This window comes from Zeus faber, assembly GCF_960531495.2.
Source record: "Zeus faber genome assembly, chromosome: 13".
Lineage (NCBI taxonomy): Eukaryota > Metazoa > Chordata > Actinopteri > Zeiformes > Zeidae > Zeus > Zeus faber.
In genome coordinates, this window is record NC_137198.1 from 21,801,331 (window position 1) to 21,826,756 (window position 25,426).

The 25,426-nt window shown below is 43.1% G+C and overlaps 1 protein-coding gene across 1 annotated transcript; it reads right to left on the reverse strand.

The window, feature by feature from the left end:
• Positions 1-5,238: 5,238 nt before the first annotated feature.
• On the reverse strand, positions 5,239-24,614 carry LOC307239238 (serine palmitoyltransferase 2-like). Its single transcript, XM_080012570.1, has 11 exons — positions 24,459-24,614; positions 17,540-17,694; positions 14,214-14,362; positions 13,274-13,398; positions 11,123-11,216; positions 9,177-9,282; positions 7,875-8,094; positions 7,267-7,401; positions 6,092-6,219; positions 5,753-5,882; positions 5,239-5,563 (listed from the first exon to the last, which is right to left on the reverse strand). The coding sequence occupies exons 1-11, from the start codon at positions 24,582-24,584 to the stop codon at positions 5,444-5,446; spliced, it is 1,488 nt and encodes a 495-aa protein (XP_079868696.1). The 5' UTR covers positions 24,585-24,614; the 3' UTR covers positions 5,239-5,443.
• Positions 24,615-25,426: the final 812 nt, after the last annotated feature.

A 25,426-nucleotide genomic window follows, 5' to 3' on the forward strand; every position in this document is an offset into this window, starting at 1 on the left:
GAGAATAGTTGTTAGAGAACTAACTACCTTTGTTGAGTCTTCTCGTAAAGACGTGGTGGAAATTAGTATTTTAGAGGATGAAATTTGGAATAACTTCTTCAGGCTATTTGTTCAGCACATTTCAACAAGAAGGCAATTCAAAGCACTTGGGGTTCCAGCTTCAGATATATGGAAATCTGCTGCCATCTGGTGTTCAGGCTACAGTACCATGACATTTGGGGGTTTATTGTGGGGTTCAGAAACATAGGTTTACTGTCAAATAATTACCAAGACTCAGTGTTTGAGTTATGACCATTAAAAAAAGACAATAATTGCAATGCCAACCAACTAAGACAAACAAACAAACACAGAAAGGTTCCATTTTGAAGGTGTCTCATAAATAGAATAGGCCTATCTCTGGGATGTGTTCAAATACATTCACCAAGGGCTGGATATGGCTAAAAATGTTTTTTTTTATATTGATCGATGTTGATAATAATCACAATATACATTGCCAATAATAATAATAATAATAATAATAATAATGCTGACTTTACAGCAGGGGTGGGCAAACATTTTGGCTCAGGGGCCACATTGACTTTTAAAATTTGACAGACGGGCCGGGTCAGCACAAGATGCATACAAATCAAACATTAACAGAAAAAAAGCATTACAGTGTTAATACACTTACCTTTTAGTGGGAACAGTGTTGTTGATCACCCATTTTTGCCAGCGCATCCAAGTCTGGTGTTAGCTTTGTTGTGGCAATTCTCAGAACAGATCTGAGGTGTTCATCACTCAACTGGGATCTGTGGGGCGCTTTGTTGGTGTTCGCCACACTAAAAGTCTGTTCACACGCATACGTAGAGCCCAACAACACCAGCATCCTCGGCGCCATCTTCTGGATGCTTGGAAATTTGGCTGCGCTTAATGAAGCATAAAACTCATCCAGTTTAAGAGGGTTGAACTTCTCCTTTAAGACGGTGTCACAATGGAGATCAATCAGTTCCAACTGCAACTCCTGTGGCGCCGTTTCAGGGTCTTGTGAGACGGGACATGACACCAGCTGAAGTGACTTGTCAATTTTTCCAAAATCAGAGAACCGACGGTAGAATTCTTCACGCAGGTCGTCCAGTGATTTCCTGTATTTTTGCATACGTTGCGGGGCCTCTTTCAACGTAGCCAGTGTGGGGAAATGAGCGGATGACTTGTTTGGCATTTGCTTTGAGAGTAAAGCTGGCTTGGTTTTGAAGGCTCTGACGTTTGTATGCATTTCATGCACAAACTGCTCTTTCCCTTGTAGCTTCACGTTCAGCTCATTCATGTGTGTCAGTACGTCCACAGCAAAAGCTAAATCACAAATCCAATCCGTCACTCCGCTCAGGAAACTTGTCAGCGTTCTCAGGTAGCTCCAAAAATGAGATCATCTCCTGTTTGAGCTCCCACGCTCGTTGACATACTTTCCCCAAACTTAACCAGCGGACATGAGAACGGTAAAGCAAGTCCCTGTGATCAGCGTCAGTTTCTTCAAGAAACGTAATAAACTGACGATGGGGAAGTCCCCTCGCTCGAATAAAGTCAACAAGTTTTACAACTGGCTTCACCACGTGGTCAAGCTGCAATAGGGATTTACACAGTGCTTCCTGGTGAATTATGCAGTGTAGGAAAATGACCTCCTGCTCAGGGTTGTCCTCTTTCACCCTCCCCTGGATTCTTTTGAGCAGTCCGACGTTTTTTCCCGTCAGATTTGGCGATCCATCTGTGGTAACGTTGGCGAGCGTACTCCAAGGTAGCTTGTGCCTCTTGATGACCGCAGACACACTGTCATACAAGTCCTCTCCCCGTGTTTTCCCTTTTAGGGATTCCACGGGCAAAAACTCCTCCGTTATCTAAAAATTGTCATTAATCAATTGTCCTTTATATCATTACTGGAGGGTGAGTCCGAGTTGAAGTTGGTGTTTGAGGAAGATCTGCTGCGTCGGCTCCGGGGGCCTCATGCCCTCTGCGCGCTGCCGGCCGGAGAGCACCGCGACCGGGGAGAGAGCAGAGAAAACACCGGCGACCCTGGACCCCAACACTGGTCAGACGATTGGCTGTTCGTGTCACATGGCTGTTCCTCTGCTGTACGATTGGCCGTTCGTGTCACGTGGCTGTTCCTCTGCTGTACGATTGGCTGTTCGTGTCACGTGGTTGCCCCTCTGCTGTACGATTGGCCGTTCGTGTCACGTGGTTGCCCCTCTGCTGTACGATTGGCGGTTCGTGTCACGTGGTTGCTCCTCTGCTGTACGATTGGCCGTTCGGGTCACGTGGTTGCTCCTCTGCTGTACGATTAGCTATTCATGTCACATGGTTGTTGCTCTGCTGTCCGATTGGCTGTACATGTCACATGGTTGTTGCTGAAAAATCTCATAAATGTATCATCGTTATCGTGGAAGATGTTGTGAAAATGATCAAGACCGTGTTTAATCGCCCAGCCCGAGTTCTACCTCATTTTTAAATGTATTTCAAAACCATGTAGAGCAAATTGACCAATGTGGCACCATTCACTTCTAGAAAAAGACATTTTAGGGCCAGAATATGTTGTTTACAGTCAATTCCATTAGGTGAAAAACTCCTTCTCGCTCTCTCAAAACCAGAGTCCAAACTTGCAAACAGCTCTGATAAGAACGATAACAAGCTTCATTTAGGGATGCCTGCAGAGCTAGCGCCGTCCAAGCCCTGGATCAGTTTATTTCACTGTCAAACGTATCGGGGACGGAACACATCGTTCGTTATTCACTCAGGATATCATTTTTCTAACTTTAAATACTGAGGTGTAAACATACTGTACGGCAGCAGGAATGCAGACAGAACCCGAATACTGTAAATATTTACGTCGATGTGCTTGGAAACTCATGCATGCCGCCAAACTAGACCGGTTTAAAAACTTTATTCATTAAAAAACAAACCTTGACGATTTGCCTTCACGCTGCTGACCAGCTTTGATCCCGTTGGTCAGAATTTAAGTGTTTTTTGAGTTTCGAGAGTCCTCACGTACATTCATGTGGTGAGGAAATAAATATGATTATCATTCCAGAGAACTCCAGAAGGGAATGTTGGCGTGTAGCGCTCGTGCTTTTTCTAAAAGTGTGATGGAGACCATGCTTATCGAGGAGGCGTCTGGACTTTCTGGCATTTAAAAAGATACACAAACAGGGGCTCCCTCACACTTGTCACAAGACTCGGTGAGCTTCCTTTTTTGGAGGTCGTGGCGTTGCGCCAATATCCACATAACTGTACAAATACTTCAAAATGGTCAAATTAATTGATGATCCCACGGTAGCTTTTTGCCCGGTCCATCTGTGCAAATAAAAGTGCTGGTCCAATTCTGCTTGATTTTCTGAGCTCAATTTGGAAGGGTTGGTTTGGGTGGCGTACATTTAATCTGCCCAGGGGTTTGTTTTATATATTGCCCAATACGCAGTTTGGCAAGACGGCATTTGTTAAGGCACACGACCTCCATTTAAACTTCTGTTGAATTCAATTCCAGCGTTTTTCCAGTGTTGGATGGGTGTAATCAGTGCTATTCGAAGATTTTTTTCTGGGTGAAAACAACACAAATATATGTATATATTTATTTTTTAGGTATCCTGCATCCAACCTTTGATTACAAAAATAGCAAATGTATGGTGTTGCTTTTGTAGCGACAAAACTAAACAGCATTTTACACATTTAACAAATGTGTATACATTGCAATTTATAATAATATTATTTATAATACTGTATAACAACAATATTAATATATAATAATATATCGGAGAAATATTAAAAGTTAACATCTTGTAATATTTATTACTTTTGCGAGTCATTTTACATAATTATGTCACGTTTAATGAAAGGAATACTATTGAAACAATAATGATAAACATTCCCACCTGTTCCTGACCATAATGTTAAAGAAATAACCTGGAATGAAGAGGAATCAGTTTATGACTTTAATAGCTGAGCACCATTTTTTGTGATAAATACTGTAGCAGCTTCGGAAACCAGTCGTCTACATGCGTCGCTACGAGGATTTACAAGCGCTTCTTTCTGGTCAGTAGAACGTGCAGGGTGTGAGTGTCCCGCGGGATGGGGTTTTATATTAAAAAAACATGATAAAAAAAAAAAAAAGACAGATACAAAACCACCAAATAGCTATTTCTCCAGACGCACCCACGCAAGCACACACGCACACACGCACACACACACACACACACACACACACACACACACACACACACACGGCTCAAAATTGTGTTGCAGTGAAGCAGTACGTTTTTTGGCATAAAGAACATATTATTTTAGCATTACAAATCAAAGTAGTTTTTTAGCATTCCAAATAAAAAATGCTCTATCATTCCAAATGTCACTTTGTTTTCGCAATGCAAATCTGGCTTCATTTAGCCCTACAGATTCTGCTTTTTTTTTTCAGCATCCCTAATGTAACTTTTTTTTAGCATCATGAATGTACGTTTTTTAGCAATACGAATTTGGCTTTAATGAATTACAAACGTAACTTTTTTTAGTATTACGAATTCTAGAATTTTTTTTCCCATTACGAATGTAAATATTTTTTTGTATTATGAATTACAATTATTTTTAGCAAACAAAAATACATGTTTTTTTGCATCACTATTTTTTTTTAGAAAGTGTAAAGTATTAAGTGGTTAAATGACGGTTTACGAAGTTTTTCTCTAACCCAAAAAATAAGCTCAAGAAGCAGTTTATCAAAACAGGAGACAGCTGAAAATGTGTGTGAAACCCTGGTTTTATGGTTGATTAAAAAAAAAAAAAAAAAATCTAGTATGTTAGATATTCTTTACTCAAACGGACATAAATTATTTAACAAGTATAAACTCTTACCTCAAGACTCTAAAGCGTCATCTAAAAATAAAAATAACCTCACAGCCATAATGGATTTGTGATCAGTTTTACAGTAAGGGTGTGGATTCAAAGAGAACGACTCTCACACCACTCCAATTGCACTTTGTATCCAAACGATATATAAAAAGGTCATTATATCAGTAGATTTTCATTATTGTGACTTTTCCCAGACCTTGATTAGCAAAATGTCACGCAATGATATGTACTGAACACAGATCTAGAAATAGAAACACTAAATCAGAAAGAAAGAAAAATATAAAATAAGTAGACAAAGTAAAAAAGTGCTGCTATATATATTATATTATATATATTTGTCTTTTTCCTGTCATTTCCACTGAATGCAGGTCCTGCATCTTTCAATAAGGCAAAGTAGAATGAAGCGTTAAAGTTCTTTTGGGGACTTTGTTTTTTTCTCTTGTAATATCATAGCAATAGCATGTCATCTGTGTACGTCTGGTTTCATGGTGGGAGGAGCCGGTGAAGGTTTTGGGAAGACGTGTGTTCCACCTCCAGCTCTGAGTCTGTCCTTGTCGCGCCCCTCGGAGGGTTTCGTGTCGGGTCAGTCGTCCACGTCCTCGTAGCCTCGGTCGTCGCAGGGCCGTCCGGGGGACGAAGGCTTCCACCCTCTGGAGTATTTGAGCTGGAGGAGGTCGCCCACTTTGCCGATGACGCTCAGCGCCTGAGGAACGCATGCAAATGCAAATGAGATAAAGACAATTTTAAATGAAATACAATATATAATTTCAATTAGAATATTGTCTGTCAGAAATGCATTTATCGAACAAGTCAACCCTTTTTGGACCTGGCCAGGCCACTTTTTTTACCACTTTTTTTGTAATATTATCGTTATCATAACCTTGTAACTCACCGTGTCCAGCATGGCTTTGGTGTGCGCGGCGGAGATGCAGAAACGCGCCCGGGACTCGATGATGGGCGTGGCGGGGAAGCCGACCACCACCACCCCGATGTTCCTCTTCAGCATCTCCCTCCCAAATGCCCTGGGCGGGAGCAGTTTGCAAACTTTACTGACGGACTCATGGAGGAGGAGGAGGAGGAGGAGGAGGAGGAGGAGGAGGAATGGCGTGGTTGACAAACGCATACGTTCATGGGGAACAGCAACTGAGCTGCCTGAAGACCGAAAGTACCCAAATACTTTTCAATAATCACTGTCGAGTCCTTGAGGGGAGAAGGGACGTTTCAGGCTCACCCTATCTTGGCCGGCATGTAGAGCATCATGGGAACAACGGGGGAGTCGTTGTTGCCGTAGATGATGAAGCCCATTTCACGGAGCCGCCTCCGGAAGTAAACCGTGTTCTCGGCCAGCTGTCGCACTCGCTCCAGACCTTGACATTTGGGAGAAGAACGAAAAAAACATTTCAACATTTTGAGGGACGGTGTTACTGTCAAGGCTGCATTTCAAATGAGCGACCAAATGAACTATTACTGTTTGGGATTCTACGAACAGCTGCTGAAAATCGACCTGAGGGGCACTGGTTGTTGATGGCTCATGAAAGTGCCGTTGAGCAAGGTGAAGGCTTAATAACTTATAACTTTATAACTATAACTGTGTGTGTGTGTGTGTGAGCGTGTGTGTGTGTGTGTGTGTGTGTGTGTGTGTGTGTGTGTGTAAGTGTGTGTGTGTGTGTGTGTGTGTGTGTGTGTGTGTGTGTGCGTGCGTGTGTTGCATAGTTCCAATTAGAACATCTCGGGGCTGCAACCTGAGAGACAGCTTTACACGTTTTTGTTGGTGGGCACATGAATAAATGGGGACAATAAATAGATTTCATATGTGCAAGAACCTGATGAACAGCTACAAAGGTTTTGGGAAATTCAGAGTTCCAGCATTTCAAAGTATGATCGATAATAATAATAATTAATAATAATTATAATAATAATAAAATATAAGTACAGAAATAATAATAGCTCCACAAATCATAACTCCAAAATAATAATTAACAAAACATATAAATACGATAAAAAATATATATATATACTAAATAATGCAATTATTTAATGATTGGGTACAGAAAGATTAATAAACAGATACACAAAAAGTATAAAAAAGTATAAAAACGGACACTTCCAGTAAATCATAGTTCTACTATTGAGACTGTGAAAGCCTGGTGTTGGCAGGATCCTTTGGCGTCTAGTAATTGACGTAAACGTAGTAATCGTTTTAGCCAGAATATAGACCCTCATAGCCAAATATAAGGGTTTTAGTAAATGTAAATAGGGTCTCAGAAATGACACACTTCTCGCTGCGTACGACACAGATCTGTAATCCATCTCACGTGAGAGCAAAGTGCAAATCCTGACGTGAGACCATTACATATTCACCATACACCCAGTGTCACGGCATTTAACTCCTGTTCCTCTATCTACGGACTCACCTATGGTGGTTCCGTCCTCTCCCATAATGCACTTCATAGAAGTGATGATTTGCTCCACCACAGGAGGAGACATGGAGGTGGCGTAGACGGCGCTGTGCGAGTGGGCGCGCAGGTACTCGATCAGCTCCTGGACACGAAGGCAGGAGACAGGAGCTTTTGACAAAGTTAAGTAGACGGCATCAAAGCTGCTAAAAGTACAATTGTTTTAGTGGAAGGGCTTAAAATCTGTGGTCAGTAACGGGGCCAGCAGTAAGTGAAGGGAAGTTCAGTGAGACTTTCAGTCAAAACTTTCAAATTACTCAAAAACGTCTTTGCCTAGTTTAAGAGCTTCCGCTACAAAACAGCTTCTCCCTACACATGACATGCGTATTTACTGTTATTAATGTGAAACTGGACATATCTGCATTCATGTCGTCAAGGCGTCCATTGTAGTTTCTATGTAGAGTCACAAGATGGCGCAACTAGTTAGTGTTATAAAGTAAAACCAGGCGGAGAAGTGAGCATGGTCATTTGTCAGAAATAACTGTGCACTAATCGATGCTATTGACCAATCAGAAGCAAGTAGTCCACCCCACCCAAACCTCGCCCCTCGTTCCTCACCCGTTTGCCTGCGATGTAGCCCCCCGCGGCGCCGAAGCTCTTGGTGAAGGTTCCCATCATGACGTCCACGTCGCGGGGGTCCAGGCCGAAGTAGTCCACCACCCCCCGGCCCCGGGGACCCAGGGCCCCGATGCTGTGAGCCTCGTCCAGGTAGAGGTAAGCGCGGTAACGCTGCTTCAGGGCCAGCACCTCCGGCAGGCGCACGATGCTGCCTTCCATGCTGGGGGGAGGGATGGAGGGAGGGAGAGAAAGAGAGAGAGCGAGAGAGAGAGAGAGAGAGAGAGAGAGAGAGAGAGAGTGGGTGAAGGCGGACGGGGGAAGAATGGAGGCTGCTATGGCTTCGTTCTTGTGCAGAGGTGGCTGAGAGAGAAATTGGCCGATGTCTATTTCCAAAGCACCTTGAAAAAAGGCTGAAACCAGCGAGGTGATAAGCTGACAAACCTTCCCGGGTGCACTGACAACTCCCAGAACTAAACTAATTTCTGTCAAATGTGCTTGATTTTGCCAGGAGATAATTTTAACCCTATGTAGTGTGCAGGCGGTGTGGTTTAAGCAACCTATCTTGGGTCTTGGTAATAGGTCCCGGGATCAGCTGTACTCCTGTTGCTTGTCAGAGCATCAACGGAGCAACAGGTAAATTACCCATCCCCACACACACTCGGGAGGAGCCTACATCTTACCTGCTCTCTACAATAAACTGGTGTCTTTGCAACATCTCTGACTGTCTCTCTGTCTGAGGGCCCTGAAAATGCCGCTCAGATGGCGTGTGGCAGGTAAAACCTCCACACTCTAGCTTACAAACCTAGCTTCAATTGATCTCCTGGTCCGTGCAAGATATGGCGAAATGAAGTACATTTGACAAAAGTACGTTTTCTGTAATCGTCAGTGAGACCAATTTAAACTTTTTCAAAACCCGAAAACAACGACAATATTAAAAATCTGAAAGTGTCAGCCAACATGACAAAAATGGTCAAGTAATGTAAAATGTGCGTGCTGACTAGTAAGGTAGGTACGCTCCAACGCTGAGTCCACGCTGAACACAATTTCGCCGTTCACAGGTGTTGCAACATTTACAATATCAATTTAAAAAGTAACTATAGAAACAATATTTATCCCCAAGCCTATGGACTCCAAGGTTGTTGCTGTTACATGCTCATTTTCTCAAGGAAAATCTTGGCGGCAAATCTTCAGCAGATCAGTAAAATCCAGCCTCACAACATGTACAAGGCGACAAGACTATTCCACTGATTGCCTTAATAATTTGATTTTGGTTATTCAGAATTGGGAGTGCGATAGACGTACCTGTAAATTCCCTCCACCACTATGAGAATCTTCTTCCAGGGCCGGTGTGTCCGGGGCTGCCCATGGACTATGGCCTCTCTCAACAGCTTCTCCAGACTCTGCATGTCTGACGGGTCCCAAACATGTACGCAGAGGAGAATGAAACCCGGCTCCACGTACTAATTTAAGAGTCATTGTACCGGTACAATTTGATGGAGGAAAAAACTAGAGGTTTTTACTCTATGTACCAAGGTGCATAAAATACACTGTTGAATATTTAAAAATTATAGATCGTCCACATTCTCAAAAAAAGAACACCAACGAGGGATTATTATGTGGATAATACTGTACATTCAAAATTGGACTGGAACACACACTGGGCAACAAGTCAAAAACAATCATTAATCCTTCAAATATAAGACTTATTAATCTAAAATAACAGAAATTCATCAAAATAATTAAGAAAAATGTAAGCTTTTAGGGGTTATCAAATGTTAGCTGCCAGACCAAATAGCATATCAACCATTTCCAGTTTGGAAAAAGCCTTGCTGTTTGTTTGTCCAAATTATAGGAAAACTATTTTTATTACCTAAACCTGGAAGTCTGATTTCACAGTTTTTAAGAGATGAGTGCGGGGTGAAGTAATATCATGATTCATTTGTTATTGCCTATATCTTATAGATATACCCTGAAATTATGTGTACATGTGTTATTTCTTATCTCATTGTAATTTGCTTCTCTTTCTTGACTGCACTCTAGAACGTACGATATGGCAAAAATCTTCTTTCTGATATACAGTAGGTCATTTCAAATGTCGATAATGATATACATTAAGTATATCACAACATAGCATGTTTTCTGTATATTCAATTAATTAATAGTTTATATATTTTTTTTAAAACACACGGTAAAGCCTATTTTCATTTGATTTGTGACGCAGCACGGGAAAAGGCACTTGTCTGGGCTCTCAAATTCACAGGAGAGGCAAAATAAACAGGAATAAAATGACCGTTATATAATCTTTATCATAATTCCAGTTATTTGCAAAATTGAAGAAGTAAACTTTCCTTCGCTGAAACACTGAACTAAAACGCAATCGAAAAACAAAAAGGCACTTTAGTTTGGCTCGGTAGTCCCCCTCAATGTTGTAATAATCCATGAATAGAGACATCCTGTAATTTGACATACCCTTATCAAACACCGGTTTTTCATCGACACACAAAAAAGTTGTAAACGAAGGACGGTGGGTTTTTTTCTCTTCCGTGTTAAGCTCTGTGCGCAGACCATGATTGGTCCGTGAGTCATTTCCCGAAAAGCCAAGCCATTCGCTCGATACATGTGCAGATAAAGTAAAGCACCGTGACTGTAGAACATGACTCATATATCTTGCGATATATATCTGTGGTGTGGGGGTGGTGTGGTTTAAGCAGCCAGGCCTGTCTTGGGTCTCGGTAATTGGGCCCGGGACCAGGGTGGCTGTACGCCTGTTGCTCATTAGAGCAATCAATGAGCAACAGGTAAAGCCCCCATCCCCACACATACAGGAGAGGAGTCCTTCTCAGGACATACTTTCTATCTGCTCAGGGCTTGTTCCATCTTGCCCACTCTCTGCAGTAGAACTGGTACGTTTCAACCCCATCGCTGGTGTCTCTGTATCGGAGGGCCTTGAATATGGCACTCGGTAGCATGTGGCAGACAAAACTGCCGCAATACCTACTAATATCTATCTACTGTTTTTTTTTTTGCTGCTGTAACACCTGAATTTCCCTCCCAGGGATCAATCAAGTCTTATATCTCCTTATCGTAATAAAATAAAAAAACGTGCAGAGATGGGAAGCCACGGTTGTAGATGACGTTACAGGGAATCAGATAAAGGGACAGAAGAAAGGGTCCAATGGCCTCCGGTAAAGGTGGGAATATGAGGAATGTTCTTAAAATGGGACCAGAGGACACTACAGGAAACTCACTGTTGTGCTTGAAGACTCTGATGACGGAGCCAGACAGCCGGGCTCCCAGGACCAGAGAGGCGTGGTTCAGCTCATCGCTGAGGATCAGGCAGCCCTGCAGGGGGCAGCACTCTTTAGAAATGGAAATTCCTTTATTTGTCCTTGAATACATGTATTAAAAATATCACATAACACGGGTGCCAGTTTTTTTGTGAAAAGTCTTTAGAACCCATGGCTGCCTTCTCCGTATTACTGAAAGATTACTTGGAACTTCGAGTCTAGCTCTGACCAATGCTTAGGGGAGGTACAGCACCATTTGCCAGCTTGTGAGTAACATCCTCCTCAGATGGAATAATGTGCCACTTGGTCCCATACTGAAGCAAAGTGCTTGGCCAGAGTGTCACTCTTGCTGTAAGGCGCTGGGGTCTTGTGGTACTACAGCTTAGCATCATCCTACATCCCCATAAGTGCTTTAACAGACTTCAACCACTGTTTTGAGTTACAGCACCACATCCCACCCACCTAATTTTTGTAGTATCGCTGCTTGGCACTCTCGATTTTTTTGATAATAGTTGATTGTGGATTTCTGTAGGCAGTTTTGTCGGCAAAGCAAAGCGCAGGCTGTCACTCCTGACCCAATTGTGTAGGGGAAGGCATTGACCTTAACTTCAGGGTCAGTGACCTCATGACGGGGAAAAGCCTGTAATGTTCATAAGAAGGCAAAGCTGCCTCATTTTGGCAAGTGATGTACTTTATGGGCTTGGAGGGCCATTTATCAGAATTCCTGAATTCCAGAATGATGGTTTAATAGTCAGAGGTGCCAACAGGGGGCAGATGAACGGTGGCTCATACACAGAAGGAATGTTGGTAAACATGTAATAAAGTTGACTGGCTTTTCTTGTTGTCTGAAGCAGATGGTTTCAGACTTGTACCTATTTGTCTCCCCAAGAATGACAATTGCAGCATGCTGGGTCTCTGACTTGGCCGTCACTGAGGAGTGCGTTGGAATATACAGCACAGCAGCGATGACGCAGTCTTTCACAGGGAAGACGTTTGGCAACCACACCCAAAGGTGTCTCTGACACAGCGACAACAGTTGAATTGCTGTTCACTGATACACCGTGCAACTCATTGCATTTGTGGCATGCGAACGTACATTATAAAGGAGAAATCCAGGCAGGGATGGCTTTGGTTAGTTTTGAATTGTGCTTATATGGACTAGGTTTACAGGATGGCAGCAACCCGCAGATGTAAACAGTCTTTGCCTAGTCAGCTGTGGTCTGGAGCCAGCTGTGGTTTCAAAGAAAGTTGGACGCTTACCAACAATTGTGTGTATTGGACGGATAACATTTCCTCCAGCTTGCTTACCCCTCGGGCGAGATCTGAGTCGTAATATTCCACTGAGCTCAAAGTCGACTGAACTTCCGAGGCCAGAGGCGTGGCAAATTTCCTCAGGCGTGAATCCATCCATCCAAATTCATGTGGCTGCTACTTAGAAGGGCTACCTAGAGGCTCGTCGCCATGTTTTGATGAGTACCTCGATACTACGATGCGTGCATGCCGAGCTTGCACTTCAATTCCACTTTCCTCATGTTTAAAGGAGGAGTTTTACTGTTATTTCTGCTGTATCGCTGTATGAATTCCAATGAACACAATGTAGGAGTTCTATCGTGAACTCCGCCACTGCACCGCACGGCTTATCCCTGTAGTCTCAGCGGCCGTAGGACTGTCAGAGTGAGCTTTCCTCAACCTTTTCTGCACTTAACACTGTCGGCGGAGAAAGTGTTTCCTCTTGATATGCACTCCGCGTGTGTGTGTGTATGTGTGTGTGTGTGTGTGTGTGTGTGTGTGTGTGTGTGTGTGTGTGTGTGTGTGTGTGTGTGTGTGTGTGTGTGTGTGTGTGTGTGTGTGTGTGTGTGACTGTTTGTTTAGGGCAGGAGGTGCCTTGTGATTGCAGGGTCTGCAGGGTGGAATGTTCTCGACACAGCTCACTGTCCTCTGCACTGTACAAACAGAGCAGCCGACGCACTACGTGTTCAGAAAAATAGACGAAAGAGATAAGAGAAGACCTGTAAAGTGTGTATACTAGCTGTAGTACACACACATTATAGTGAGGGTCTGGCACGCCGTCACCAACCCCCCCCCCCCCCCCCCCCCCCACCCGGCTCGTACCTTGCCTGTGATCGCCGGGATGTTCATGGAGTTGGTGGCGAAGCCCATGCCAAAGGCCATGGCCGACTCCACGCCCAGGAACCTCGCCACCAGCTTCTCCATCTCCTCGTGTCTGTCCAGGTTTCCTGCAGAAAGATTCAAGAGATTCCAAAAATATTGCAGACTATGTGGCCTAGTATATCAAAACAAGACGTAATCCAACATGAATATTGAACGTAATTATACGAATGCTGGACAAACTGCCATCAAACGTTGAATCCTTGATACAAATGTTCAGTGATAATGTTTGGTGGCTAGGCTATTGTTAAATATACAAACAATGATTGTATAATGAACACAAGGGTTCCCAAACTGGGGTCTGTAGCCCCCTAGGGGTCCAAGAAGACATTGAAGGTTGTTTGCAGCAAAATTCAAATTTAACATATTTTTGTATTCTTTTTTTTATGAAAATCCTTGTCATGGTAGTATGAGAGCCTGAATCGTTCATTTCCCTCCTAACCTTCTGCAGTCGCATTCAAAACATAAATAACTCTTTGCCATGTTTTTCTTCAAGCTGCATTGTGAAAAATCCTGTCTCTTCCCCAGTTCATCTTGCATAGCACAAAGTTTTGAAGCAATTCTACATTATATACACCGATCAGCCACAACCTTAAAACCACCACTGATAACCACTTGCCTAATATATCCCACCTCTTGACAGGTGCCATTGGAACGAGATGAGCAATGTTATTCACTTCACCTGTCAGTGGTTTCAATGTTGTGGCTGATCTGTGTAAATAAATGTATTTATTTAATCTTTGACATGACCGTAAACGTTTTTCTCTGTTACTCTTATCTGGTGTTTCAGTGGTAACGATCTAGAACAATCTACCGTTCATGTCCCTGTTTACACGGTAACCGTGGTGACCGTGGTGTTTCATTGTACAGTTTGTGCACCTACCCATCTCCTGCCGGGTGCTGGCCACGCCCACTCCGTATTCCATGGTGACCCGGGCGGCTGACTCGGCGCAGGGGCCCGTGTTCTCGGCGAAGCCCAAGTAATTGTAGGAGCCCAGGTTGATCACATCCGTTACCACCCGCCCTGTGTACCTGGATGGAGGGAGGAGGAGGAGGAGGAGGAGGAGGAGGAGGACAGGGTGGAGTGGAAAGCAATAAGGGGCTAAAGGTCGCAAACCTTTTGTTTTTTAATCTAATTTCCTGTTACTAAGTAATTGAGCCCAGCTGTTTATAAATGATGACGGGCTGGGCAATAATGACAATATTCAATATTAATTGTCAAATTTTTGGGGGGCGACTATTGTTGATTTCATAGGACATAGACACACAGCAAATATATGAGAACCAATCATTGCTAATGTGGATATTATGACAGAATAGGTAGAGGTGTTGATTAGAACAGCTAGAATGGTCTATGAAGTTCAGAAAATGTCATTACTTCACTGTAATTCAGCCATAAAGACTAAATTTAACTCCATCACAGTATAACAATAACCGCAATCCCAGACGATATCCAGTGTCATATCACAATGTCCAAATTATACCGATATATCAGCCAGGCCAGGTGGCTGCCATGTATTAATTGACGAAAACAACAACGACAAAAAATCTTTGATGGGAACTACGATGGAACGAGTTTCATCTTCATAATGCTTCAATAGACTTGAGAACGAATGCGGTGTGCTGCAATGTGCTGCAATGCTGTCAGAACTGGAACTGAGTCACGTTGCAGAGGGGATCAGATCCTCAGAGCTTCAGCACCTTGTGCAGCACGAGAGCAGATTTACAAAGAACCTGTCTGTTTTAAGTCATTTCCCCCTGGGATTATTAAATTAAAGTATTTCTGAATCTGATTCTGATTCTGACAAACTTTAAATAACAGAATATTCTTTTTTTTTTTCATTATGAGGTAACACAACAGTTCTAGCACTTTTGTGACCAAAACAGTGCGAACCGCATAATTTTGTAGGTGTGTAAGTGTGCAGATTTGGAAAAATGTCAATAGCCGAATACTACAGTATATGTTGTATTTTTTTATCTTTATTTGTTCTATTCATTAATCGTTTGAACACACATGCAGAATATGTCATTATATGTCATACCAACTATAATGAAAAGCAAGTTGTCAACTGGCACTACTTGCTGTTAGCCTCTAGTTTCATCACAGACCTTAAAATGCAGTCCCAAAAGTGTACGAAAAAGTGGAATTGTTACATATGGCACATTTTGCAAGACTATATATAACTGAAATACAAGTCAGATTGTATGACTATATGAGAGTTTCAAGTTTCTATAACCTAAAGCTTGATAATTGTAAAGGTCACAGTCAGTTACCCGTCAGGAAATTACGGTATTTGCATGGTGAACATTGTGATTAGACAAGAAGCAGGTTTGGGCGAGATAAGAGGCTAACAACAAAGCAATACCACAAGCACCTTGAGGGGAGCGAGGAAGCCAAATATTGGCAGGTAAATATCGCCTCAACTCTAGGCTTTCTGTAGCACAGTGTCAGCTTACATCTCAGGCGATCGGAGTAGGGCAAGAACATATTGCTTCTAGCGATGTTCCTAATGACTAATTTCCCTGTCAATTAAAGGGAAGTTTAAATTTTGACTCGTCGACTAGTCTCAAAGTCCGAAAAAACATTGCATATATTATTTAAAAAAATAATGCGTATATTATAAAAAATAAGATGGGATATTATAAAAAAAATATCACGTTATCCATATCCGTGATATATACTGTATTATAAAAAAATATTAGGTATATTATAAGAGCCATTGAAAGCATTCATCACATTCTTCAGTAACCAAAACTGATTTTAAATGCCACTGCCCGGGCATAGTTCACCATCTTACGGGTACTATCGTACACGCTCAACCTCCACCTCCCCAAAGGACCGGGCGGAGGCGGGCCGGTGGAGCGTCAGAGCCCCGGGGTCGGGCTCCCGGATGGGGGCCGGCGAAAGGCACAGCGAGTAACTGGGTCCGCAGCTGCGGCTTTACAGCCCCGCCCCCCCCAACCCTTCCAAGCTGACCCAGAGCCGGTCGCCGGCTCACGGCGCACCGCTGCGGGGGAAGCACCCGACTGGGAAAACAATGGTTTTTACGGTTTTATAAGATGTCATCTCTCCCACTTTCCACCTCGCTGGTTTACATTACCCTGTGTGTGCGGGTTTATACAGTATATGAAGGGACATTTGATGAGGAAGACATGACATTTCAGTGCAAATTATGTCAAGATGTAATATAATGTGTATTCATTTATAAAATAATAATAATAATAATATGTTTAACTGACTAGTATTTCTGGTGCCGACTAGCAAGTGTAGCAACATTTAATGGACTAGTCGACTAATCGCGCACATCCCTTATTGCTTCTGGTTGTGAATTAATATTTTGATTTGGTGCCCAAATGTTTGAGAAATATATGGATTGATACTCACAGAATAAACATTTGGCACATTGGGTACCCTCCATCAGGTGATTTTGGACCAAAAAGTGGCTTCTCAACAACAAGTTACATGACCGCAGTTATGGTCATTTGTCAGTTTAACAATTTTATTGAGGTTGGAGTTTTATTCTATTTGGCATTTACACAATTAACATTATGTGCAATAAGAAGTACAATACAATACAATATGCATAAGAAGTATTTTCCCACCAACATTTAGGCGTCCCAGTGCCATAGTGATTTTTGACTGTTACTCAATCTAAGATAAATATAATTTTTAGAATATTTTAGCTAATATTTTAATGTTTTCATTTTGTAAGTAAGACTTTTTTTCACAGTTTAACTTAGGATTCTTCATAGGACTAGTTGTTAAAATCCCTACATTTTCCAAATTAATTATATATATATAACTATAATTATATATAATTCCCTCTTGCGCTCCAGCTTGATCTCAATTTCGCAGTTGGGTTTTGCCGAGATGGCTTACTTTCCTAACCCAGGAATATGTTAAACTACAAAATTAAATGCCACTCAAACAATTTAAACTCTTAACTCAAACCATAAAAGCTCACGTCTGAACACTCCCTGCAGCTTGTCGGGTCTTTTCAACGACAAAATCACAGCTTGTGAAAACCTTTGGCAGGTGAAACTGTCCAGAATTCCACCGCGGGCTTGATATACTTCACAGCTCTTTGTCTGGAGGATATCACTGACTTTGCTCAGGCGATAAGACTGTTGGTACTGCGACAAAAAAAAGGGTCAAAGGGGAACGCCACACTTCCCTTCCCCACGTTTATGTGTTCGAGAGACACTCACTCGAAAGTCCAGTTGTAGTCATGTGAAACGCGCTCCACCAGGTCCATCTTGGCTCCCGGGACGCTGCATATGGGCCGGTTCCAGCTGTCCCTGATCCGCATGTAGAGGTTCCTGGTGTAGAAGTTCTCAAAGTCCTGGTAGAGTGGGACAAAGTCCTGGGAGAGAAGGACGCAAAGGAGAGAAAGAGTGGGGAGGGGTAACTTCTGTTATGATTACGAAGTTTCATGTTTATGATCATGTGCATAACACAACAGCAAGTATCATCCAATTAAATGCGAGCTCCTCCTACTACATCAACGAGCGGGAACTAGTCACAATCACATATTGAGCTGATTATGTTGCAAAGATCCTTAGTTTCCATAATTATATGTTTTATCCAAACATAAGGGCAATATAGAGCCAATGTTACAAATGTGGAAACAAATAGAATGCAAGTGTGGTGCGTTTTGGCAATATTCCAATATATATTGTCCAATGTCAATAAATTCCACTTATGTGTATTATTACATTTTGACAAACTATGATAGTGGCATAAAATGAACAAAAAAGACTGCATTATCTGTTTGACAATTAATCGTCAACTAAAATGTCATGTTCGTTACTGCTCCAATCTCAACAGAGTAAGAAGAATGGGTGGTTGGTAAAAAAGTATTCTCCTTCTTCCGGCTGCTCCCGTTAGGGGTCGCCACACTGATCATCTGCCTCCAATACCTTCTATTCTGCGCATCTTCCTCCCTTACACCAACCGCCTGCATGTCCTCCCTCACCACATCCATAAACCTTCTCTTTGGCCTCCCTCTTTTCCTCTTGCCTGGCAGCTCCATCCTCAGCATCCTTCTCCCAATGTAACTCTCATCTCTCCTACACACGTGTCCAAACCATCTCAATCTGGCTTCTCTCACTGTTCCACCAAACTGTCCAACCTGAGCTGTCCCTCTAATGTGCTCATTCGTAATCCTGTCCATCCTTGTCACTCCCAATGAAATCTCAACATCCTCAACTCTGCCACCTCCACTTCAGCCACCTGCCTTTTTGTCAGTGCAACCGCCTCTAAACCGTACAACATACGTAGCTGGTCTCACTACAATCCTGTAGACCTTCCCCTTCACTCTTGCTGGAACCCATCTGTCACAAATCACTCCGGACACTCTTCTCCACCCACTCCACTCTGCCTGTACTCTCTTCTTCACCTCTCTCCCACACTCTCCGCTGCTTTGGATGGTCGACCCCAAGTACTTGAACTCGTCCGCCTTCTTCACCTCCACTTCTTGCATTCTCAGCTTTTCGCCGCCCTCCCTCCCATTCAAGCACATGTATTCTGTTTTACTCCTGCTGACTTTCATTCCTCTTCTCTCTAATGCCTCCACTTCCACAGGCTCTCCTCAACCTGCTCCCTACTCTCGCTACACATCACAATGTCATCCGCGAACATCATGGTCCACGGAGACTCCTGCCTGATTTCATCTGTTAACCTGTCCATCACCATTGCAAACAAGAAAGGGCTCAGAGCTGATCCTTGATGCAATCCCACCTCCACTTTGAATGCCTTTGTCACGCCTACTGCTCACCTTACTAATGTCTGACTGCCCTCATACATATCCTCCTAACGTACCACTCTTATGTACTTCTCTGCCACCCCCGACTATCTCATTCAATACCACACTTCCTCTCTAGGCACCCTATCATATGCTTTTTCTAAATCCACAAAGACGCAGTGCAACTCCCTCTGGTCTTCCCTGTACTTTTCCATCAGCATTCTTAAAGCAAACATTGCATTTGTAGTACTCTTTCCAGGCATGAAACCATACTGCTGCTCACTGATCCCCACCTCTCCTCTTAACCTAGCCTCCACTACCCTTTCCCACAGCTTCATGCTGTGGCTGATCAACTTTATTCCACTGTAGTTACTACAGCTCTGTACGTCTTCCTTATTCTTGAAGATGGGTACCAGTACACTTCTTCTCCACCCCTCTGGCACCCTCTCCCTTTCCAGGATGGTGTAAAACAGTCTCGTTAGGAACGCCACTGCCACCTCACCTAAACATTTCCATGCTTTCCCAGGTTATGTCATCTGGACCAACTGCCTTTCCACTCTTCATCTTCTTTAATGCTGTTCTCACCTCATCCTTGCTAATTTGCTGCACTTCTTGATCCACTATCCCCACATCATCCACTCTTCTCTCCCCCTCATTTTCTATATTTATCAACTCCTCAAAGTACTCCTTCCACCTTCTCAACACACTCTCCTCACTAGTCAGCACATTCCCATCATTATCCTTCATCACCCTAACCTGCTCTACATCCTTCCCACCTTGGTTCCTTTGTCTTGCCAATGGGTACAAGTCCTTTTCTCCTTCCTTACTGTCCAACCTCTCATACAACTCGTCGTATGCCTTTTCCCTTGCCTTTGCCACTTCTCTCTTCGCCTTGCGCAGCATCAGCTTGTATTACTGTCTACTTTTTTCATCTCTCTGACTATCCTATTTCTTCTTCGCCAACCTGTTTTTATGCTCTCCTGTACTTCCTCATTCCACCACCAAGAGTCCTTATCTTCCTTCCTCTTCACACATGATACACCGAGTACCTTTTTGGCCCTCTCTCATACCACTTCTGCAGTTGTTTCCCAGTCATCTGGTAACCGTTCATTCCCACCTATTGCCTGCCTTACCTCGTCCCTAAATTGCATGCAACACTCCTCCTTTTTTAACTTCCACCATTTTATCTTTGGCTCTACTTTCACTCTCTTCCTCTTCTTGGCCTCCAGAGTCATCCTACAGACCACCAACGGATGCTGCCTAGCAACACACTCCCCTACAACCTCTTTGCAGTCACTAATCTTTCAGATTGCACCTCCTGCATGAGATGTATTTCACCTGTGTGCACCTTCCCCCACTCTTGTATATCACCCTGTGTTCCTCCCTTTTCTTGAAATACAAATTCACAACAGCCAATTCCATCCTTTTGGGGAAATCCACCACCATCTGTCCTTCCACATTCCTCTCCTTGACACCTTACCTACCCATCACCTTACTTACCCATCACCTTCTCGTCACCTATGTCTCTGATCCCTTCGCCAACATGCCCATTGAAATCTGCTCCAACGACCACTGTCTCCCTTGGCGACGCTCATCACCACTTCATCTAACTCATTAAAGAATTCTTCTTTCTCTTCCATCTCACACCAAACTTGGGGAGCATATGCACTGACCACATTCATCATCACCCCATCAATTTCCAGCTTCATGCTCATCACTCTGTCCAACACTCTGGTCACCTCCAAAACACTCTTGACATATTCTTCCTTCAAGACTATCCCTACCCCATTTCTCCTGCAATTCACTCCATGGTAGAACAGTTTGTACCCACTACTCCTGATCTTACTCCGCTTCCACCTGGACTCTTGTACACATAGTACATCTACCTTCCTTCTCTCCATCATATCAGCCAGCTCTCTCCCTTTACCCTTCATAGTGCCAATGTTCAAAGTTCCTACTCTCAACTCTGCTCTCCTACCCTTCTTCCTCTCCTGCTGTCTCCGGACACGCCTTCCCCCTCTTCTTCTTTTTCGGCCCACAGTAGCGCAATTTCCACTGGCACCCTGTTGGCTAACGGCACCAGTGGCGGTCGTTGTTAACGCAAGCCTCGACCGATCCCGTATGGAAATCAGATTTGTTGTCCGCATGTTTGATTTGCCATGGTTTTTATGCCGGATGCTCTTCCTGACACAACCCTCTCTATTCATCCGGGCTTGGGACCGGCACTGATGATACACTGGCTTGTTCACCCCCAGTGGCTAGATTTGGGTAAAAAAATAAGTAATAGGTAATAAATCAGTAATTTACAAAAAAATACTAAAAATCAACCGTTATATATTTTACAAAATACCCAGCACTGAATATAAAATTAGATGGTTAAAAAGTTTAAGTGGCAATGATAGGCAGCATATTTCAATGTATAACACAGTGTTCGATAAAGCGGGAATTTTCGACCAAAATAGTGTCATAAATGGTAGTGTGTGAACATTATTATGCGTACAACATGTGCAAGGTTCTACTGGAATGGAATGAATGAATTGATCTCATTGGCATATACAGTTGCACACAACTCAGATAGGGTGTCGGCAGCGGGGGAAGACGTTCTAATCGGTGGAAGCATAGATACCCAAAGGAAACAGCACATTCCATCCTTAATGCTTTAACCTCTAATGGTGCAGCACAGTGTGGATGGTCCACTGTAGGTTCCTTAATGGTTTAACCAAGCGTAACCCCTTTTAAGAACCGATCGTGCACATAAATGCAGTCGAGTCAAAAGTGAAATATCTGCTTTGAAACAGAGTGGGGTGAAAGGGTGGAACGTCCCCTTAAAATGGAAGCACTCAAGTGAAGTGCAGATGCCGAGTGTCAGCGCTTAACTTTCCTCTCAAGTCCACCCAAAAACCCAAATGGAAAGGGTCAGTTTGAGGGAAGCGTGCGTAGGATATCCTCGGAGCGATTGTACGACCTCCATGCTTCCTTTCCTCGACGTGGCCAAATATCCTAAAAGACAATGGGCTCCATTTATCAGATGTTACATAACAGGTGGGGGGGGTTGTGCGGCAGAACAATCTGATCTGTCATGCGTGCCGGTAATCCCAGCACTTAACACCTCAGCACACACACTAATACGCATGTACACACCCTTACCAAGCGTTGTCAAAGCTGAAACTGGGTAGTCTGATAGTTGGAAATCTCTATTGTTTTCCTTTGCGTTTAATTAATAACAACCGCCAGCTCAACAGACAACAAATAGTTTTACTTAAACGTCAAAGGCAAACAAAGAAACCATTTAAGAAAGTCAAAGTGACAAATCGCCTACATAGACAAACATGTTCAACTTGTTTAATTTCCTTTTACAAGTGTAATATGAGGTTACACTAGTGTTGCAGCGTGGTTCAGGCAGAGAAATAGGAATTTTCTGAAATGTGAAAATATATCGTTGCATTCATTGTTGAAATGGATTTTATCACCTGTGATCTCCATATCCGCATTATTACCTGCACTTTGCTTGCCGGTGCAGATATGCCGCAACAGGCAAAATGAAGACAAAATCCCTGCGTTTCTATGGTCATATGCGCTTAACAAAACAATAATGTATAATATGAGTGGGCCACAGGATCCGTCTGCTGGCAATAACGTGAGCAGCTCAATAAACCAAATCACCACCTCAGCAACATCTGGCCCCATTTAGCCCCGTCAGCTATTCAGTGGCAGGGTGTCGTCCCGTCACATTACGCTGAACGGCCAAAATCATAACCATCGCAACACACATGTGGGACTAGCGGCGGAGCGGCTAAGCTGTGCGCGGATCTGACGCTACACCTTCCATGAAGCTCAAGGTCATCAGTCAGTACAACGGAATGTAAATGAATATTGCTGGGCATCTGCGTTTCTGTAAGATGCATCAGAATTAGAACTGTGGCCAGATTTTCAGATGGCAATGCTTACGATTCACAATGATCACTGAGCCTTCATAACTTGCGGAATCTACAAGACAGTTGTTTTTTTTCTGTGATTTGATGTAAGCGGTATGCTTCAAACTAAGGAAGCCCTAAAGACGTATGCGTTCCTACGGTAACCGGAACAGTATACTGTACTCGCATTCACAACTACACAGAATGGAAATGACTCACAAAAGGTATAGGGGAACCTTTTTGTCTGGCCCATCAACTGAGACTAATTGAACGTTGCTTTGGATAAAAGCAAAAGCTTAACTTAGTGTAATGTGATGGAATGCGAGTGTACTGACACGCACGCTAATTTAGTATTAACGAGTGTTTCCCATATTCTTAACAGTAGGTTATATTCAGAATAAGGCTTGGCGCTCCCGGCCATATTCCCGACGAAAACAATCAATGTGACTTTGTGACGGTTTGTTTGTTGGGGACATTTCACGGCGGGTGTGGAAGCTTGTAAATCGCTTCTAGTGGAAAACTGACTGAGGGTCTTTTTAAAAAGAAAAAAAAAAACCTGAAGAGACAGCTCAGATTCTTTGCATCAAAGCCGTTCAGAACTTTCTCACAACTTCCCCCACGGCTTTGAGCGCCCCGCGGCCAATCACACGCGTTGCACAGGGCCAGCGCATCATGAGCAACCGCACCGTTGGAAACTAGTCTCCACAAAAGGTAACACAAGTCCATATGTGAATGGGTAGCTCCCCTAAAATTATTCAAGTATCATTCAAATATCAGGTGTTTCCTACAGTACATTACAAGTATTACCCAGTAGAATCAACGTTGCGTTGATTCTACTCGGTAATACTCGGTAATACTCGTAACAATCTCCAAAACACAACCCACTAGAAAATCCTACTCAAACCCCTAAACAGTAGGGAAAGCCCAAGAGACGGTGGCCGAAACATTTGGAGGGGAAGCCCGACTATCAACTGGCAGTGGCACCGATTACTGAATCTGCATAACATTTGCCACCTCCAGGGTCTCCAGCTGGAGCGAAGACAAAAATGTGAGCATTCACGGGACTCCCTCAACGTGAAGGTCATGCAGAACTGCATTATATTTCTTTACAAAACATCGTCATATGGAACAAACAAGTGAACTAGAGAGTGAATGACGATATTTATCAAACTGTTTTTTTGAACGTGCATAAACTAGGATTCCATTTCAATGAGGGAAAGAAATGAGCCCGGGTTCTCTAGTACTGTGATTCCCAACCTGGGAGGTCGCCAGGCCCTGGGCTGATTTAGGGCATATGTTTCCTAAAAGTCAATCATTGGTTCAAAAATCCACATGCAGGTTATTTCAAATGTACATTCAATTGTATCGAAATGTGTGACTATACAGTATGTTATAATGTATTGTAAACCCCAAACACCTTGCATCTGAGATTGAATCAGGTTGGATTTGGAGGCCCTGGTCTCTGCTTACCTTTTGCTCCTCCCTCTCCCTGGCGATGTGGCACCTTTCGATCTTCCAGTGGCGGAGGAAGTCGCGGAGGTAGCCGAAGACGGTGAGGATGCCGTAGCCCATGTAGGTGAGCACGGCCACCAGCATGGGCGTCTCCTCGAAGGACTCCTGGAAGGGATGGCTGTACAGGCCGCCATTATGGGTCTCGGCTCGGACCTGGGGCATCATGGGAAACCGGGTAGATCAAGAGTCGAGTAAAAGCTACTAGAGTATTAAGAGTTGAAGCAGGTACATGTTTCAGTTACAATTTCAATGTAAAACATCTAATAAAACATATTTATCCTAATGGTTTATTCCCGTTCAACTTTTTCACATTTCTATGGTTTGAAATTAGATTTTAAAACGTTGCTTTCTGGTTGATGGAAAATATCTTTGAAGGGTTAAATTGTGAAATAAAATCATGGAATGTGGCTTTGCTGTTTGTGTTATAGCTTTAGGGCTGTAATTTCCACAAACAACGTATAATATTTCCCCTTTGCGCCACGGCAAAACGTAAAAACTATGCCTTGAATGCGACTTGAACACCTTCCTACGGACTTGTGCGCTCTGGTAAGTAGGCCAATGAGCCTGCACGTTGTGGGTAGGTTGTACACTGTCGGCAGTTGAAGAAACAATGTGAGAGTCAAATGAAGGGAACGCTGGCCGTGTGAATGCCAAGACAACACCCAGCTGAGTGATACTACAGTCCCAGATGTGCTGCAAATCCATGAAAAATCAGCAGCTTATATGTAATGAAATGCAAATAAATACAAATTGGATACAATAAACAGACTCCATACTGTATATCGGAAAACCATATAACCATTATGGGTAGTTCTCACAAATGTTCTGAAACGTATATATTATATATATATATATATATATATACATAGACGATCACCTATATTATATATATATACTAATATTAAATAGATATATTATACATATAT

What these genes read in the sequence shown, in the direction of transcription:
- LOC307239238 (XM_080012570.1), bottom strand. Translation starts at nt 24,584, where the DNA reads ATGCTGGTGGCCGTGCTCACCTACATGGGCTACGGCATCCTCACCGTC. An exon ending in GGGAGAGGGAGGAGCAAAAG is followed by an intron (nt 17,695 to 24,458) that starts GTAAGCAGAGAC and finishes CTTCTCTCCCAG; the next exon opens with GACTTTGTCCCACTCTACCA. An exon ending in TACATGCCGGCCAAGATAGG is followed by an intron (nt 5,883 to 6,091) that starts GTGAGCCTGAAA and finishes GCTCCCGCCCAG; the next exon opens with GGCATTTGGGAGGGAGATGC.